This window comes from Choristoneura fumiferana, chromosome 16 (genome assembly GCF_025370935.1).
Source record: "Choristoneura fumiferana chromosome 16, NRCan_CFum_1, whole genome shotgun sequence".
Taxonomy (NCBI): Eukaryota; Metazoa; Arthropoda; class Insecta; order Lepidoptera; family Tortricidae; genus Choristoneura; species Choristoneura fumiferana.
Genome location: NC_133487.1, coordinates 20,164,357 through 20,183,738, shown reverse-complemented (window position 1 = coordinate 20,183,738; position 19,382 = coordinate 20,164,357). Strand labels below are relative to the sequence as shown.

At 37.6% G+C, this 19,382-nt stretch overlaps 1 protein-coding gene across 1 annotated transcript in view; it reads right to left on the bottom strand.

The window, feature by feature from the left end:
* The window catches only part of LOC141436225 (uncharacterized), a 31,597-nt gene extending 15,071 nt beyond the window's left edge, over positions 1-16,526 (bottom strand). Inside the window, exons 1-6 of the mRNA XM_074099113.1 lie at positions 16,433-16,526; positions 16,211-16,279; positions 14,432-14,455; positions 13,836-13,862; positions 13,336-13,362; positions 12,750-12,776 (exon numbers count right to left, since the gene is read on the bottom strand). Coding sequence (XP_073955214.1) covers positions 12,750-12,776; positions 13,336-13,362; positions 13,836-13,862; positions 14,432-14,455; positions 16,211-16,279; positions 16,433-16,471 — 213 coding nt within the window. The 5' untranslated portion in view covers positions 16,472-16,526. The remainder of the gene's footprint in view (positions 1-12,749; positions 12,777-13,335; positions 13,363-13,835; positions 13,863-14,431; positions 14,456-16,210; positions 16,280-16,432) is intronic.
* Positions 16,527-19,382: the final 2,856 nt, after the last annotated feature.

Here is a 19,382-nt window from a genome sequence, read left to right as displayed (position 1 = left end):
ACAAGGGAAAAATCCCTCCCGACCCGTGGTCCAACTGCTATCTGGTTGCACCACGGGAACCTAAACTTACCCAGGATGGTTCAATTCTCAGACTACTTTTTTTTCTGCAACTTATTGCTGTAACCCCGTGTTACAACTGAGGCTATTGTCCAAAGGGCATATGAAACAATTGCTATGTTGAACCATTTGCACCATGGGGAAGTAAATTTACCTGGGCATGTGTATCAAAATAGTACTATCATTACTGCATTTTTAAAAATTAAAAGTCTCATGAAACCCAACAACTATGTAGTTTATTCTGAATACAGTGAAACCAACAGTCCGAACCCCGATTCCACAGAGTTCAAGTGGTAGTTCAACTAGTTGAACTAATTGGACCCACCCAGTAGGACCATGGATAAACATACTTTCCAGAATTGGACTATGATTTTGCTTCTCCGTGGTGCAATCGGTTGACGATGAGTAAACTTGCTTCCCCGTGGTGCAACCAGTTGGACATAGTAGTTGGACCACGGGTCGGGAGGAAAAAAAAGTTCATAAGATTAGTTCCTAAACCGCAATCGGTTCGCATCAAGAAGGAATTTTGCTCATACGCGTGTAGGGTGAGCACTGAAAGACTCCGGTTCGTCGTCAAAGCTAATCATCAATTGAGTAAATAGGTAAAGTATCTCTTGTAAGTATAAATATATTCCAGATGTAATCTCGGTATTTCTCGCAATTTTGGGAATTCTTGAACGAATTTCTACCACTTGGTTGAATACTGGCATACCGTTCAAAACGAGATCCGATTTGCTTTGGAGTCAGAATGTCTTTATTTATCGTAGAAACATGTAGATGCCTACATGTAGCCTGTATTCTCATTATTCATACTAAATACAAATAAATATATAGGAAGTAAAGTTCTGAATTTACCGTCGAAAACTCCAAAACAAATTCCTTCGGATCTAACAAAAAATGTACTTGGAATGATTCAAGCGTAATCTAATCGCTAAATATACGCAAGCGTAATACTTGCAACATTTTTATAGTATTAACTTGCATCCCGCAGCAACACGCTTGAACGCATTCAGGTCTTCCTCGAGCAGCTAGCACAATAAAGCTCTACACCTGGAAATTAACAACTATATCTAAGAATTTTTATTATCTGGCACACCCACGACACAAAACGACAATTTGAAAACATGGAGACTGTACTAGCTCCCCAGAGGTCTCGCTTACTACCGTACGATGCCCACCAGCACCGTCGTAAAGCGTTAGGTTTGCCCTTTTAAGGACACAGCAGTACCTGTCTTGAAAAATTACACGGAAATTCTAAAGCTTATGAGGAAAAAGACCCTCTAGATATATATATAAACAACCAGACCACGATAATGATGGGTGATGATGATGATAGTATTATCCACGTATAAATAAAGATTCAAAATATGAAAACGTCGTTTCCAGCAGGATTCTACATACCGATAGCTTCAACGAGGCTGTTTCCTTTCCAGCCTACTATGTACCACTACACATGAACTGTTTTACGCATAGGGTAGTTTGATTCCTTACGCTGATACGGCTTCCGTTCTTGGGCTTTGGCATGAGATTTCTGTACCTCGGAATACATACAATACAAGTTATCGCAATTTCAACTCAAAGATAATGCAATCAAGACTGGTAGGTAGAATAAAATACGGTAATTTTCGTGTCCAATATTCGAAGAAATAGGATTAACACCGCATCTAATGCATGATTATCAAAGTATGTTTTAAAGAGCTCATAAAGGGTTACAATTGAGCACAATAAATACTTTGACAATATCAAGTGAAAGCCAAAATCAATCAAATAATTCCTGGGACTATTGAAACGATTCATCTAATTCTATATGCGCAGTATGAAAACTCATATTATTGTTGAACATTTCAAAGGGCAAATTTACAGTTAGTATACAAATATTCGTGACCCGAAAAAAAATGGAATATTTTGTTTAGCTTACGCCGAAAGCCTTCCAAAGCCTAGAAAAGTGACTTGCAATAATTTTTCACTAGTTCGCTGTCATTTGCATGTGTGCGTGGCTCTTAGTGTTGAATAAATATGTACCTGACACCTAAATTTGAAGCCCTAAATCTACAGAATTTTTAATCACTATTTCCGTACGACTGTAGTTTAAAGAAAAAAGAAAGAAATTCTAAATGTTTAAGCAAATAATAAACTCAACAATATAACCAATACAAGATATAGTCTGTCCTGCGGCAAAAAGCAAACTCAGAAAATGCGCAGCTCTGCGCTTAACGCAGCTACGGGACAGTCTGCCCCTGTTGATTTGAGGTGATACCACTTAAGGCTTTTAATTAATAGACTAATATTTAAAAAAGTTGTAGAGGGAGCTACACCTAACACTGAATCTAACAAGAAATAAAGAGCTAAGTATACTTGGTTTGGTTTGTATAGGTATTCGGGCATCAATTTTTTTACCGACACTAATCTGTCCGCGACATTTTTCAAACAATTGCAGATTTTTGTAAGTAAACATGTTTTTTCTGTAATTTAATAGATTGTGTACATGAATTCATGCCATCTTACATAAGTTCAACCTATTAAACCGTGAAATATCTTGTTGGAAGTACGATTTTTTGGTAACGCCAGAGAAAATTTTGGTAACGCAGGAGACGCCCAAAGTGTCGGTTAAAATAGTTGATTGGCCTATTTAACTAAATGCCAACAAATCACAACGTCAATTGGTGTCTTAAATCTTTAAATTCCCCCATTAGACTATCTATACATTTACATTTCTTTATTGAAATACACTGGTCTAGTTTGTATTCCAATAAAAGATAAGTAAAATGTTTAAAATCCTTGAAGGGACCAAATCTGGCAGCTAAAGTTGTTTACATTTAGTTTAATACCTATTCAAAACCAGTATAATTCACCTATCTTTGATATACTATTTTTGTTAAATAATATTTTATCGGATAGCTCATGTCTCAAATCGAGTTTAGCGCGACATGTTTCGGGCTCTTAGGAGCGACTCAACATGTCGAGCTAAACTCGATTTAAGACGTGAGTGAGTGATTTGAGACGTGGTCGGGTACAATAACATTTCATACATATGAAGTCTCACGGTAGTTTCGGCTCAGGCCTGAAATATCCGTTTTCCTAAAACGTATTTTTCGCAAAATGTCTGCTTTTCAGAATGTCAGCACGTCTTTTGCATAATGTCAGCTTCTCAAAATGTCAGCTATTTAAAATTGCCTGTCTCCAAGAATGACAGTTTTTGTATAGTGTTCGCTTTTCAGAAAGTGCTTATTCTCAAAATGTCTGCAACCTCAAAATATCCGCCTTCTTATAACGTTGGCATTCCAAAAAAAGTCTTTTTCCCAAAATGTCCCCAATCTGGGCCTCAAATTACATCTAAATCGGTTCAGCGGTTTAGCCGTGAAAGAGTAACAGACAGATAGACTGAGTTACTTTCGCATTTAATAGCATTGATTTTAGTAAAAAATTAAACTACGAAAATCCCTTCGTTCGGGTACGAAACCGGTTGGGAACGAAAAAATATTTTCCTCAAACATGACATGAAATATTGACGTTGTGTTACAAATAATAGGCTGAGAAGTATCGCGCTGCAGGCGCTGTGACTCGCCTGCCTGCGCGCGGTCACTCTAGCGGCCTGCAAAGAGATTTCATACAACCTTGCAGGCCGCTGGCCAGCAATGCAACCGTCTTTTGTTTAAACGCGCGCCCTGCGACACGCACGCGGCCCACGCCCAGCACCACCGTCGCAGCCGCCCGCCGCCCGCCGCCGCCACCAGCCAGCGCGACACGCGCGTACACAACAGGGCGACCAGACTAGCGTCCGCCAGCTTCCTTTCTTGTTTTTTTTTTAATTTTATTTCATGTAATGTTTGAGAAAAGCACTATACAAGCCTCGGCCGGAACCTGGGGTTGCCGGCCTCGCATCCCTATCCGGCCTCGCTACGCTCGGCCGTCTATATCTGCTTGGCCTGCAGCCCCCTACTTCCCGGCCTCTACAGTAATGTACTATTGTTCCAAAGCAGTAATTTTATATTAGGTATAGATATTTATGTTATCAAAGAGTAAACTTATGCAAGCAATTAAACCATTTACATTTAGTACATTTATTTGAAAATAAAGCAGACATTATGGCCCGGGACAACAAACATAACAAGACTATAGCCTATTTAAAAAAGTGAACATAACGGAAAAGCAGAAATTATGGTAATGCTAATATGTATGTATGTATGTATATGTAAACTCTTTATTGTACAAAATAAGTAAACAAACACAGATTACAAACAATAAAATATATGTACAAAGGCGAACTTATCCCTTTAAGGGATCTCTACCAGTCAACCTTTGAGTGGATGATAGGAGCATTCAGTCAGGGACAGACAAAAAAGTGAGTTTAAAAATTAAAATAGATGGTACTAATATTATAGGAATGTAAACATTACGAATAGAAGACTTCCTGAAATTGTGCACATTTTAAATAGCAGACATTTTGTGAAAGCTGGCAAAATAGAAGTGCTAACATTGTGAAAAAGCAGACGTTTTGAGAATTGTACATTTTAGAAAACAGACATTTCAGGCCTGAGCCGTAGTTGCATGCTCACTATTTTTATTAATGAAAAAATCATTCAAAATTTCCGGACGTACACTAAATTGCTATTAATTATTATATGTACTTATTACGAAACGTAGGGTTTAATATTTTTGTTGGTTTCTGGGCACGAATTTTTCCAAAACGGACACATCCATACAATATTTTGGGGACACATCTGGAGACCCCGTTTTTCCGGCTCGGAATCGTGGACTGAGTCTACCTCCAAAATTTTGTTGAAATCGGAGAGATAAACTCAGCGTAAAACGGTAGATAGAAATGCCCTTCTATTAGAATAAAAATATTAAATTATTTTTACCTTTGCCACACAGGAAAGTCCAACACACTAAAAAAAATATATATATATAATAAATATGTTGGTATCAAGTTTTTATTGGTAATCCATCATTTTACCGAAAATTGTTCATCGATTGTTGTTTCCCATAACACTAACTTTGTTATCACTTAGAAACCATTTATCGAACTTCGTTTCATCTCTCGCTTCCTTTGCTCGAATTACCTTTTACACAAGAATCAACTCATCGAATTTTACTTCATCATTTTATTTGTATATCGACATAGTCGTTCACTGAAACGCTTTTACTATAATTTTGGTTCATCATAAGTTTCAGTTCCTAAAATTCTTATACTTAAACTTAACACAGAAAATCGTTTCACCAGTGTTACTATTTTTGATAATACGTTTCTATGACATTACATTTCATCGAAACACTGTAATTTAATATTAGATGGTATAATATCAAGCGTGTCAAATGCAAAAAAAAACATTTGATTTGTGCGAGCGAGCGAAGCGAGCAAGCAAGACGGTTCGGAGCAGATGCGACTCGAATAGGTTAGGTTTAGAAGGCTACGCTCCTCTTCGCTCCCGCCTTAGCCTTCGATGTTAGGTATTTTTATAGCAGCCCGGATAATATTGCTTCACAAATGATCTTTGCTGTTGGATTCTTAAATAGAGGGTAATGTGTATTAACTTACGACTGACCGCAATATATTTTTTAATCGTGCTGTAATGATAACAAATGCCTCGTTCGATGCAACGTGACCACGATGAAACATTGTTCGTGGCAATAATAATATATAGGACGTACCGTCTGCGAATCATGTTACGATAATTTGATATTATTAATAACTGATAATTCTATGACAGGTGTGCATTCGACGAATCGTTACGTTACGACTTGAGACAGATTCGAAACGATTTACGGTGAAAAGTTGTTGGCTCATTTAGAGCCAAAGACAAGTTGATGTGAAATAGTTTTTAAGTTATGAGGGGGTCAAAAGTGGCTCCAATTAATGGTTCGGGTAAATTACACACGGTGCTGCTCGCCAGTTCTGTTGGCTTGAACTTGGCTTGACACACTACAAGCCTGTCTTAAATTTTCCATCGTATTTTGTCGTATTGTAGAACAACCCCTTATATTTTACTAGCCATTCAAATAGCTTGGTATTGCTTTGTGGCTGTGCTATAAAAGTGTTTGTGTTTTTGTTTCCTTTTATTTTGATCTTAAATTTTCATAACGAACCCGCGAGGACTACTACCACATTAACACTCGTATTATTTCACGAGCGCAGCTACTAAGTGTATAACTTACTATTGAGACGCATTCGGTACCCGAACACTGGAAAAAAAGTAACATTATTCCTAAAAGACTTTATTTTATCTCATCATCATCATCCCAGCCTATATACGTCCCACTACTGGGCACAGGCTTCCTTTCAGAACAAGAGGGCTTAGGCCATAGTTCCCACGCGGGCCCAGTGCGGATTGGGAACTTCGCACGCGCCATTGAATCGCTTCGCAGGTTGTGCAGGTTTCCTTACGATGTTTTATCTATTAGAGGAAAATTATTCATGAAGCTAATTTTGCAATAAATTTTGAACATGACCGTGTTTTACTTTAAAGTCAATGACACAGCGTATTTTCCAAATAAAGCGTGGTTGCCCAGGTACGTGTATTTAGAAAATGAAGTTTATCATTTTTTTCTTACCTCTGCCTCCCCTTTGGACATAAATGGGTCAAGTCCTACATGCTAAACATAAAACCATATTAATATTATTTTAATTATTCTCACTCAAAACTAAGACTATTCACTCTTGTGTTTTGTTGCAAAATAATATAAATTTTCCTAAAACTTACTGTAGTAGAGCAACGCGTACCCAGACACTATAAATGAAATAAGTTTTAATTAATATTCACATAGACATAGACATAACTTTATTTCGACATCAAACTTAAAATAATACATAATTTACACAAAATAAAAACATTTTATGATGTCGAAAATGAATTGACTCGGCAATTTGCTGCAGTAAACAAGTATATGCTGCCTACTACAGCGCTGATTTTCAGCCAACACCTTCATAATCTTTGCACCTAATGTGCCAAGTAATTCGCCAAGTTTTTAAATAATAATTAAGAAAGAAAGAAAGAAAGAAAGAAAAGTTTATTTTGGCTCCAAAATGTACCACCTAAAACTAAGACTAGAACTAGCACTAAAACTATGTTACTAGGTGACACGGCAGGATACCAAAAAGGGTCTCCACTCAGCATGTGTTGCCGCACATTATGTGCAGTAACGCTGGTTTTCTGTGGAGCCCAAACGTTAAATAAACATGTATGCATGAGCCAGTTCCTTTGCCCCAGTCAGACGGAGAAAAAAAAAAGAAATTAAAAAAAAAGAAATTAAGAAATTAAAACCATAGACAAAGGGAGAAGTGACGTGGCTCAGTGTAAAAGGGTGTACTGCCTTTTCGGCGAAATATATTTCGCAAAATTTCACTTAGCAACCAACCTTTCGCCAAAGTTTCATTTAGCAAACTAATATTTGGCATAACTTTACTTCGCATTTTTTTTATTTCGCAACATTTTTACATTGCAAAATTTTACTTCATCACACATTTATGTGGCAAATAATTATGTAGCAAATGATTGGCTTAGGCAAATAACAAATTGTCAAATAACATTTGGGCAATTTTTTACATTGCAAAGTTATACTTTAATTTGATTTGTGCGAGCGAGCGAAGCGAGCGAGCAAGACGGTTCGGAGCAGAAGCGACTTGGATAGTTTAGGTTCAGAAGGCTAAGGCGGGATCGAAGCGGAGCGTAGCTCCCGCCTTAGCCTTCGATGTTAGGTTTTTTTTATAGCAGCCAGGATAAATGACACTAGAAAAGTAGGTTGGATGCCATTCAATAAGTTGCTAAATTAAGGTATGCCAATCAATACATTTGACGAAAACATAAATGACATCTTAAAAAAATTCCAGATAATAATTTGCATAATAATAATTTATTGAATCATTAGTTGGAAAATGATATTAGTGCGAAACGTTGAGTTGGGAAATAATATTTCGCCTAAATAAAAATATGGGATAAATAGTTTGGGAGTTAATAATTTGCTAAATAATTTTCGCCGATACATTAGTAAACCGTGTAAAAGATAATAATACTTATACTCCTGTCGTGGCAATAAATAGTAATTTTTTAACATTTTCTTTTGCGATGCGATGCCTCCGACAAAAGGAACTGGCTGGCTAATAATATCCATCCCAGCATTGGCTGGTACGTATATAGATACGTCCCACTGCTGGATACAGGCCTCCTCACAGAATGAGAGGGCTTGAGCCATAGTTTCCACGTGGACCCAGTGTCGATTTTAAACTTCGCACACACCATTGAATTGCTTCGCAGGGTATTAAAGCTCGTGATAAATTTCAACATATTTTTGCGCATGAATTTCGAAAAACTCAGAGATGCCAGCGTTTGTACCCACGATCCTCTGCTTGAGAGGCCATAGTTCAAACCACTAGGCCACCACGGCTTCCCAAATAATAATGTAATAATTTATAAAAAATGGGTTTTGCTGTCAGTTTGATTGTCTTCTAAAAAAGTTGGAGCGCAACTGACAAATACAAATTAAGAGTGTAGAGTTAGAAATCAAGTAGAATTACTGACTTGGCAAAACACAAGAATATTTTTTTTTAAATAAGGGGAACGGCCAGCGACATCGAGGCAGACCGAGAAGGAGATGGCGGGACGATCTGGACACGTACGCAAAGGACTGGCCTGACATTGCGTCAGAACGAGAGTTGTGGAGGTCAAGAGGGGAGGCTTTTGCCCAGCAGTGGGACACTATACAGGCTACTTAAAAAAAATAAAAAAAAAAATAAGGAAAATGCAACGAACTAATTTATAGTGCAACGTCTCTAATTTCTCTCTCTTCTCCTGTTCATCTCTATTTTTGTTGTGATGTAGTGTGTTTTTTTTTATTTTAATAAATGTTGTGAGTTTAATTTAAGGTTGGAAAATATTTTTGATGTCTTTTTCACTTATAAGCACTGTGACGTACTTTGCTAATACGTTACCTTAGTTACGAGGTTGTGTGAATAAGTAATTCTTTTCCTAAAATAGGTATATATAATTGGCTCTACAATCTTTGCTTCTTTTTAAATCCAAAACATCTGGCGACCGTGACTTAAAATAAAATCCGAACATGGATTTGAAACGGAAGCGTACCCAATGTAGGAGAGAATTCACCATCCTTGCCGAAAGGCAATTGAAGGCAAAGAAGCAATCTTTGCTTCTTATTAAATCCATAAGAAGCACCTTGTATATGAAACACATTTATCGGTTTTTGTTCTTACTGTGTATTTTTGTTAAATACGAGTAGAGAGTTGCTTAGTCTTCAGTCATCATCATCATCCCAGCCTATATACGTCCCACTGCTGGGCACAGGCCTCCTCTCAGAGCAAGAGGGCTTTACAGACCTTAGAGTATAGTTGAGTGCGACCCGGGGATGGTTTTTATATGACCACCTAGGTCAAATGTCGGAGGCAAAGGGGTGTTGCTGTTGCCAACACATAGAAAAAGAGAATTCCTTTTTTTATTACGTTCCAATACACCTACCTACCTACTGACCCCAAGTGTTGGCTCGGTCGTCCAAATATTTATTTTGAAATCACTTACTTTATTCTTGCCGCCAGTGCCGAACGTCTAAAAGAAAGACATTCGTAATTGGGCATTTTCAAAAAAAAGTGTACCTTTTCTTTTCTTTTTTTTGAAATGATATGGTTTTCCCTAATCAAAACCAAGAGCACAATCGATTGAGATAGTTTAATTATGATTGGTTTTTGGATTCTTTTTGTATTTTTTATTTCAACTCCAAATTAGTTAGGTACTTTGTTTTTTTCGATATGGTTTTCACGGGATACCCGTAAAAGTAACAAATGCTGGAGTTGAAATAAAAAAACAAAAAGACTCCCAAAAAACAATCATAATTTGATTGCTTAGTACCGACATCTCTTGTCTGGGTTAGCGGTTAGTTCCGAAAGAGTGGACGTCTCTATGAGAGCGAAACATAGATGTCGCTAGTGCCGCTGCTTAAGTAGTGTAGTAGAAAAAAGCAACCTGAGATATGTGTGCATAAGAGAAATTTGTGTCTGTCCAGCGGTGGTGTAGCGGTATAGCACGCGGCACGGAATGCCGAGGACCTGGGTTCGATTCCCAGCGCTGGTCTTATTTTTCTGGTTTTTCTATGCATCTATATTTCAGTTTGTATTTTCGATGTGGGTTTTACGGGATGACCGTAAAAGTAACAAAAATTTGGAATTGAAATAAAAAATACAAAAAGATTCCAAAAAACCAATCTTAACAAATATTGTTTATTAGGTGATCAAAAATGAATTTATTAGGTGATCGATAATATCATACCCTTAATAATATAGTAAAAATACTCAGATTTATTGATTATTGTTAACAATGTTATTAACACAATTATGTTACAAAGAAAGTAAGCTTAAAGTTGATATAAAAAGTTTTTGTACTTATTTTCAGGATTTTTTGTAATTATTGTAAGATTTAGGTATAAAGGCAAAATGACGTCATATTCTTGTGTTCTCGTAAATTATACGTGATTTTTGATTTCTAAGTGGTGGTTTAATTTATTTTGTTGCTTTCTTTGTTGATTCAATATAACATTTCCGGCTAAGCTTGAGGGAAACATTCAAACAACATCGACACTCGCATTGCCTCTGGCAACTGCCGGTTGTCATCTTGACCTCCTATCAACACATGAAATTCCCCTTTAATTTTTAACTTTATTTTATTTTTAGTATTTATTGTTAGGTATAGCGGCCACAGTAATACAAAATCAGTAAAAATTTCAAGTGTTTATATATTACGGCTCACAAGCCCTGTGACAGACGGACGGACAGACCGACAGATAGCGGGGTCTCAGTAATAGGGTACCGTTGGCATCCTTTGGGAACAGAACCATAAAAAAACGATTCCCGGCCGGGGCAGATATTTGTATGAATAATTCGAATGTTTGTTCTCGGGTCTTGGGTGTTTAATATGTATTTAAGTATGTATTTATCTATATAAGTATGTTTATCCGTTGCCTGGTATCCATAGTACAAGCTTTGCTTAGTTTGGGACTAGGTCAATTGGTGTCAAGTGTCCCATGATATTTATTTATTTATTTAAAACAATCAAAATAGTAATATGAATAGCAAAAATCCTAGTTGATCTTTTTGTGAAACGAAAATAAGTGTGAATAGGTACTAAAAGCATAGATTTTCTAGAAATGAAATTGGAATTATTTTAATATATATTTAGATAGATAAAAATTGTACCTGGTCTAAATAGTAAATGCATACATAAATATTTAAAAAAATATATTATCTGAAGTTATTTTTGCTTTTAGAAGTAAATCTAATTATGAATTTATTTTAAGTACTTACTAGACTTGAACAATCCCTTTTTTTGCACTAAAAAAAAAACATTTTTATTTATTTCACTTGTACCTCTTTGGGGAACGTTCCACTTAACACCCGCAAAGTCCACGACCACGACCGCTGAAATTGCCGTTCCACCCATCGTAAAAGGCTGCGGGCGTTATAGGCGAATATTATACTGCGGTCTTTTTTACGTGAAAAACAGTTTCCTTGCGGTAGTTCTTAGCATGCTTAATTAAAATCAGTTCAGCTATTTTAGCTTTATATTTTAGCACCCTGTGTCTGTCCCTGTGGACCAACTGTCGGTCGTCTAGGCACAGTATATATATAAGGTAAAGCAGTAGGGAAGCTACGAACAAATCGATCGAAACGAACACACTCACACAGACGCGCGCTCTACACGGCCTCTAAGGGAGTCTCGCGGTACTGCAGTCGCGAGTGACGCGCCGAGACGAGCAGTGGCCGCGTTGCATTGTTTCAATGAGGGCTATCGTTTTTTGTGTCACTAGATGGCGCACTGTTGCGTGAGGTTTTTAAGTATGGCTTTATAAGTCTGTTATTACGGGCGTAAAGACAAATTTTGGATTAAAATCATATTTAATACACCTTAAAACCGTACCATAAAAATATCGAGCATGCCACAGTTTTGCATAGTCCCCGTTTTGTTCGGAAAAAAGGGAGGAAAAAGGTTTCCGAAAGATAAAACTGTCTCAAAACACAGACATTCATTGCCCCGGAACGCATATTTGCCATAATTAATTTCAGATATTGCAAAATATTCACAAAATTATTCTAATTATAAATAAACCAGCGTAGCTCACCCAAAAACTATGAGATTTGACATTTCGAAGACCTCACGCTACACTAGCGCCTCTAGTGGCGAATTCATACGCGATAGCCCTCATTGCGTGCGCCCCAAACAATCCGTGTATAGCTGATTGAATATGGATTCTTCAAAACCGGGGCTTTCATTTTTTAAACTCCCCGCTGATGTTGGAAGGTAAGAATGATTCACTATTACTAAATAAAATCATTTTTCTTTTAAATAAAACGTTTCTTTGTTTTGGTGATAGGTAGGCATGTATCAGCACATCGGGAAGTGAATGAAATTTAACTTGCAAGATTTGAACCGAATATACAAATATACTTACATACACAATACATACAATTGCAAAAAAGGCTTTTGTAATAAAAGTCCCAATAAGCTGATATACAGCGCGAACTAAAACTTTTTATTTAATTTTACAAAAAATTAGTGGCCAACCGTAACGCTCCATTGGAGCGTAGGTATTTATCTCAAAAATATGCCTAGCTTCTATACTGCTTTAGCTTATATATATATACATATATATACTGTGGTCTAGGTCAGATATTATTCAATTTTGATCTTACTTACAAATGCCGTGCAGCTTGTCGCTGAACACTGAAAAAAAAGGGTGATATGAATTTGAATTGAACATGAAACTACCGTGAGAGTCACACATATTCAATTATATTGACCCGGATAACTCACGTCTTAAATGGAGTTTAGCTCGACATGTTTCGGGCTAATCGTAGCCCTTCCTCTTAGGAGCAACGCACAGTAAGTGCGCGTGTTGCAGCAGCCGCCGAGTCGCGCTGCTCCTAAGAGGAAGGGCTAAGGATTAGCCCGAAACATGTCGAGGTAAACTCGATTTAAGACGTGAGTTATCCGGGTCAATATAATTTAATATGGGTGATACGATACTAATTAAGAATCATCAATCACTTACGTACATCTTTTTATTTAATTGCATTATATTTAAATAGCTTACTGCCTCACAGGTTCCCCTTTTTTTAACTATTTTTATTCCATAAGCTCGACATTTTAGATAAGAGTATATTGATGCTGTCTTTGTTTCTTTCCACTAGTTCAGTGTAGTTAACTACTGTCAAATACCATTGTTAGTATTGAGGCTGAACATGGATGTTCTAGCAAGAAGCCACTTCAGTTTAAAACTCACCTTAGAGTTGCCATTGGCACCATAACACTGAAACCAAAATATGCATAAGAAATGCCGTTTTTTTTTGCGTATGTTCAAAAACGGGAAATTATGTGGGCAAGACACAACTTTGCGTGTTCACCGCTAAAAATCCCCTGGTTTTATCACCTTGCTTTGCGGACACTCGCCTTGTCAGCAAACCTAGCACCGGGTTCCTCTGCGTTGACATATCGAGTAATGTTCAATTTTGTTGTCATCTAGAGAAAAAGACTAAATCGCCCTCCAAGAATCTTGAGGTGCTAAATAGATCGAGACAGTACTTTTCACCAATCGTTTTGACATTTGACATTAAATAATAAAGTTCCATATGAAATTGTCACTCATTTAATACTATAATTGATTTCACATCGGGTGCGTCGTGTTCTGATTGAAATCCGACTTTACATACATTAAGTACCTATGCATTATAGAAGTTCGCGCTCCACAATTTAAATAATTTCATTGTTCACATTAAAACATACCTCTGCTTTACATTCCGGTTCATAACACTGCAATAATAAAGCGAAATTTTATTTTTCCAAAGTTACGCTTACCTATGTCAATAGTCAGAATTATAATTCCAAAGAACCAAGGTTTAGTCCTTGAAAGCCTTCCAAATGACTGTTTTCAAAGACTAAATGGGACTACCAATGACGGCATAGCGTCATGGTGAATTAAAACTTTCTTAGAGGCTATTTACGAACAGTTCATGCTGTGTTCGGTGTTAGAATAGGAGAGACCTATCTCTTCCCGTGGGCATCATAAAGACGTGTACTATTATATTTTATTCTCTGTTAAAAGGCGACCAAGGACTTAATGTGAGCACGTAGCCAGAATTCTCAATTGCCAACTACGAAGCCTTTTAGAGTTCCGTAACGGTAAAGAAAAAAAAATGGAGTCTTTTTAGGATTATCGGTCATAGGTCGGTAGGCCTCCAACAAGATGGAGCGATGACCTGGTTAGGATCGCGGTGGATGCGGATGGCACAAGACCGGTCTGAGTGGAGAGCCTTGGGGGAGGCCTATGTCCAGCAGTGGGCATCTTTCGTCTGACATGATGATGATGATGACCTACTTACTTCATTGTTGCATCCAGGTGGACTCTGCAACATAGTTAATAATACATAGCATTATCATTACACATTTTATTTACCCTGGCGAGGACTATAGATTATAATCGGAATATTATTAATTGCATATCAAATAAATAATTGCCTATCAATTTATTCCCATCATTTATATACCTTTTGTACTTCAATTAAATTATTTCAATACAAATAAACTAAATGTTTAGCAAAACTAGTACTGCAGATAATTCGAAAATATACATCAACACAAACTATACAAAAACACTACAATCACATCAAAAATACTGACTCCACAGCAAATTAACTAGAGCGTGCGTAGATGATACTCATTCTCCTAGCAAAATAACTTTTACTGTCAATTCGGCAACGGAAAATTAGGTACGACGACGAGCGGAGCGAGAAGAAGCGTTAGGTACAATTGCGACCACAACGCGCGAGCCGAGCGAGCAAAGCGAGCGCGCCGCGGCAGCGGCCGGCGAAGCGCCAGAACCTTATTTATTAAGGAAATAATTTGGCCCCTACTAGTTCTGGTTATGTAAAAAGTATATCAATGGCAAAAAGCGGAAACGTAGTAACCGCCAAAATGTAAACTTTACACCAGAGCCAAAAAACTTTTCGATTTTAAGGAAAAAAAATCATAACATCTTAATTTACCTACGGAAACACTTTAAATTTTAAATAAATACATAACTTATAGATTACTTTCAATTCCCATTCTCAAAACCTAATGAAAATCACTAGTTTTCCTTTTAGTGTCGCTTACGCTAATGGCAAACGATTAAACCTTTGCAAAAACACTTTATAACTAAACCTAATACTCAGACACTGCACGCACAAAATTCGCACTACGCACTTCCTATTGCTCGGTGATCACCAGCGGACCGATTCGTAGGCAGTAAACGACTACTAATTCCCCGTGAGCGCATATTTTAACTGCGGTAAAGTGAAGTCGTGCCTAATTCACGATGTGTTTCAAATGCTGTAACTATGACTTGTTTATTAAATCACTTTCACGTTAAATGCAGTAAACATCGATCATAGATAATAAGTACATATTATACGATGAAATGCAGTAATTGTCCTGATTCATTTTTTAACTACATGCATAAACGCTATATCCGCCACTGAACAGAATTTCGGCAGCATATTTCAACAGAACTTCGGTTGAAATATGCTGAATCGAAATTAGCGTAAGCTTACTTGGTTAAAAATTTGCTGTTTTTTGGTGTTTACATCAATTAGATGTAGCAATTGTCAGAAAAATACATTCGTTTTGAATTGGTGTTCAGTTTTTTTTAAGCGTCGCAGAGCTATGAAACCGATACCATTCGACGCAGAAAAAATCGCTAATTCCGAATATGCAATAAAAATAATTTTGACCAGGTGGTTGTTACTACGCTTCCGCTTTTTGCCATCGATATACATGCTGAAAATAAATTGATAGGTAATTACATATTTGATGTGCAAAAATAGAAGCTATATAAAAAAAAAGTATGTTGTGCGTTAGTCATTATTAACTGTGCAATAGTAAAAATGCTTTACTTTAAGATAAATAGCGGTACGTTATTACGTAATATTTTGCGTGGAGTATTTTACTGTGCAATCAGTAATTCTGATGTGAATTCGGATTTTTTTTCGACAAAAAAAGGACTTTTTTGATGTGCGTATAAATACTACCCATTATAATCTAGTCAGATTTGTATAAAAATAAATAGCTATAGTAAGCAGTCTAGAGCATAAATATAATCATAGTAAAGGCTTAATACTTACAATGAAACCTTTAAGCATGTGCCCTACATAATATTGAGCGATAGTGGTAGGTGCTAAAAATATTAGTCCCTGAAAATTGGAGCCGGATTAGTATAAAGTCAAATACTTTTTTTTATTTGTAGATGTACCTAGATTAATTGAACTAAACTATAATTAATATTTTATTTTAAGCTCACAAATAAGATATGATATTTTTTTATAAATAGAAAAACGGCAATTTACAAGAAAAAAATAAAAAAACAGCGGAATGTGAAGCGTCATTGTCTCGATGGCACACTCTCCGTTTGAAAATGATTACCCGCCTCGGGTGACCATGATTTCTCTGCGCATGTCATTGAGGCGATTCGCCCAAATATTCTTAGATTAAAACAATTTTATTTCTTTTAGCCTAATTATTTAATAAGTAGGTTTATCATCAAGAGTGACACTGACAATTCGAACTAACTCATCAAGTCGACATTATCTTTCGAATCTTATAAGTGTTACAACTGTTACGTTTATGAAATAGGTGCCGGGAAGTCGACCTGTGTACATGGTGCACCGACCCAAGCCTCCCAGTTACCAGTAGGTATCATGACGAACAACGGAGAGATTTAAAATCTATACTAAGTTTGTCAGTTTGTGATGTTGTAGGGGGTAATCTCTGGATCTACTGAACTGATTTAGACGAAAGTCGGTATTCAGATACTTTAAGTCCCGGGGAAGGACATAGGATAGTTTTTATCCTGGAAAATGACATAGTTCCCGCGGAAGAACGATAACGATGACCGAACTCTAGTCGCACAAACCCATTTACGGCTAATACCTACTAAATTAAATCGCAAACAGACCCCATGTGGCATGGTGTCCAAAAAGCTGGCAGCATTATCTCATTGAATGGCGATGGCAGTTCGCTGAGAGAGATAGCTGCCAGCCCTTTGGTCCCCAGTAGTGTATTTTAATTAATTTGTGTGCGCCGTGACCCCAAAGACCCAGGGTCTCAAAACCGACAGCAATGAAATTGTATGCTGAGCCATGACCCTGGTATTTTAATATTTTCCTAAATAGATAAATAGTTTGAAAATATCCCCCTTATTGCACATACATAACACACAGATTACATTACAGATTACAGACTATACAAGAGATTATTAATAACTCAAATAATTAGCAACAACAACAACAATAACAGAACAACAAGCTCAACAACAACCCACAAAAAGTGTTTGAACAAGCTTTTATTTATCTTGCCCTGTTTGGTGCTGTTGTTGTTTTTATTGGTTCTCGCAAGTTCTTTTTGACTCTTTCAGTTGTGGGATTGACTTGAAATTACGTATACATATATAAGTTGGATGACAATGCAAGTACAGTCAAAAAGGAAAATTTTAACAATAACTTATTATCAAACCTACTGTTGTCAGATTAAGCCGTTGACAAATCTTTCCATACATTGGACAATGTTCAAAGTGTACCGCGTCAAAGACACAAAATAAATTATCAAAACATCAACAGGGTTGGTCCAGCTACCTAACATCCATATTTCACGCAGCTTAACACAGCTCATCGCAGCTCACGCGCAGCTCAACGTAACTCAATCAACTCAACGCTCGCCAACAAGGCTCCAAGCAACACACTCAAGCAACTGGACCTGCAAGCGCCCACATGACGCACAGACTGCACCGCACTCCACACCGACCTCCGGTCTAAAAAGGGGGGCTGACGTAGCGACTCCTAGCGCCATCTAGTGAACAACAACAGAAACTCCGACCGTGTTCTACATCGCGCTATCGAAGTTTCTCAACGCGGTCGCATACAAGTTCCGACGCTCTTCCTTCGGACTTCGGTCCCCAGGCATAACACCTGCCTGGAGAGAGATCTCTCTATTGGAGGTTCTTCCCACAGAATTATATTCCGAACACTTCTGAAGAAACAATACAAGGTTGCACATTACTATTCTATCATGGTCACCCTTTTCCAGACCATTATGATAAGAATTTAATTATTTGCTTTTCGATCCTCTTTAATACAATGCCGGTTATAAAACCAACCAAGTGCATATTGGTTACACACAGTGTGTAGAGTTCTGTGATAATCATCATCATCATCATCAGCCCGAAGACGTCCACTGCTGGACAAAGGCCTCCCCCTTAGAACGCCACAATGAACGACAACTCGCCACTTGCATCCACCGGTTTCCCGCTACTCTCACGATGTCGTCAGTCCAACTAATAAACTGTCTGTGATAATACGTGGCCAATAATATCATCATCATCATCAGCCTGCAGAAGTGCACTGTTAAGCAAAGGCCCCCTTTGAACGCAACAACGGACGACAACTTGTCAATACGATCCCATAGAGCTTATGGGAACGGAAGCAATACTATGCCCTCGGTACCGCTCTGCTTTCGCGATAGAATCCGGAATACGGAAATTCGTCGAAGAACTAAAGTCACTGACATAGCTGGAAAAATATGCAAATTGAAGTGGCAATGGGCAGGCCACATCGCTCGAAGAACAGATAACCGTTGGGGGAGAAAAGTCCTCGAGTGGCGACCACGAACCGGAAGACGAAGCGTTGGCAGGCCTCCCACCAGGTGGACTGGCGACATCGTGAGAGTAGCGGGAAACCGGTGGATGCAAGTGGCGAGTTGTCGTTCATTGTGGCGTTCTAAGGGGGAGGCCTTTGTCCAGCAGTGGACGTCTTCGGGCTGATGATGATGATGATGACCGCTCTGCTTTCAGAGCAACATGAGTGCGTGTGAGCTAGTTTTGGGGGCGGCAGACGTGACTTCGTTATCTTAATGGGCTTAATGGTTACTTGACCTGAAATGTAAATTTCAGAATGAAATTATTATTATTATTATTATTTAATTTATGACAGTGGAAGCAGTCTACACTTCCACTGAACATAGATAATAGATAGTGTACAGTTTTGTAACTAAGGGACCCCATACATCCCTGTATTATTATTACAATTTTTTTGTATTTTTTTTAATTGTGTACTGTAATTATTTTATGTTGAAAAAATGACTTTCTGCCAAGTTTCTTGCGGCGCATTCTTCATGGCAATGACAGTCTTTCCGGAAGCGCTGGTAGTTTAAAAAAATGACGTGTAAAAGTGCCCATTGCGGCCTATTTACTGAATAAATGATTTGAATTTGAATTTGAATAGGATTTACCGGTTGCCTTGCCCG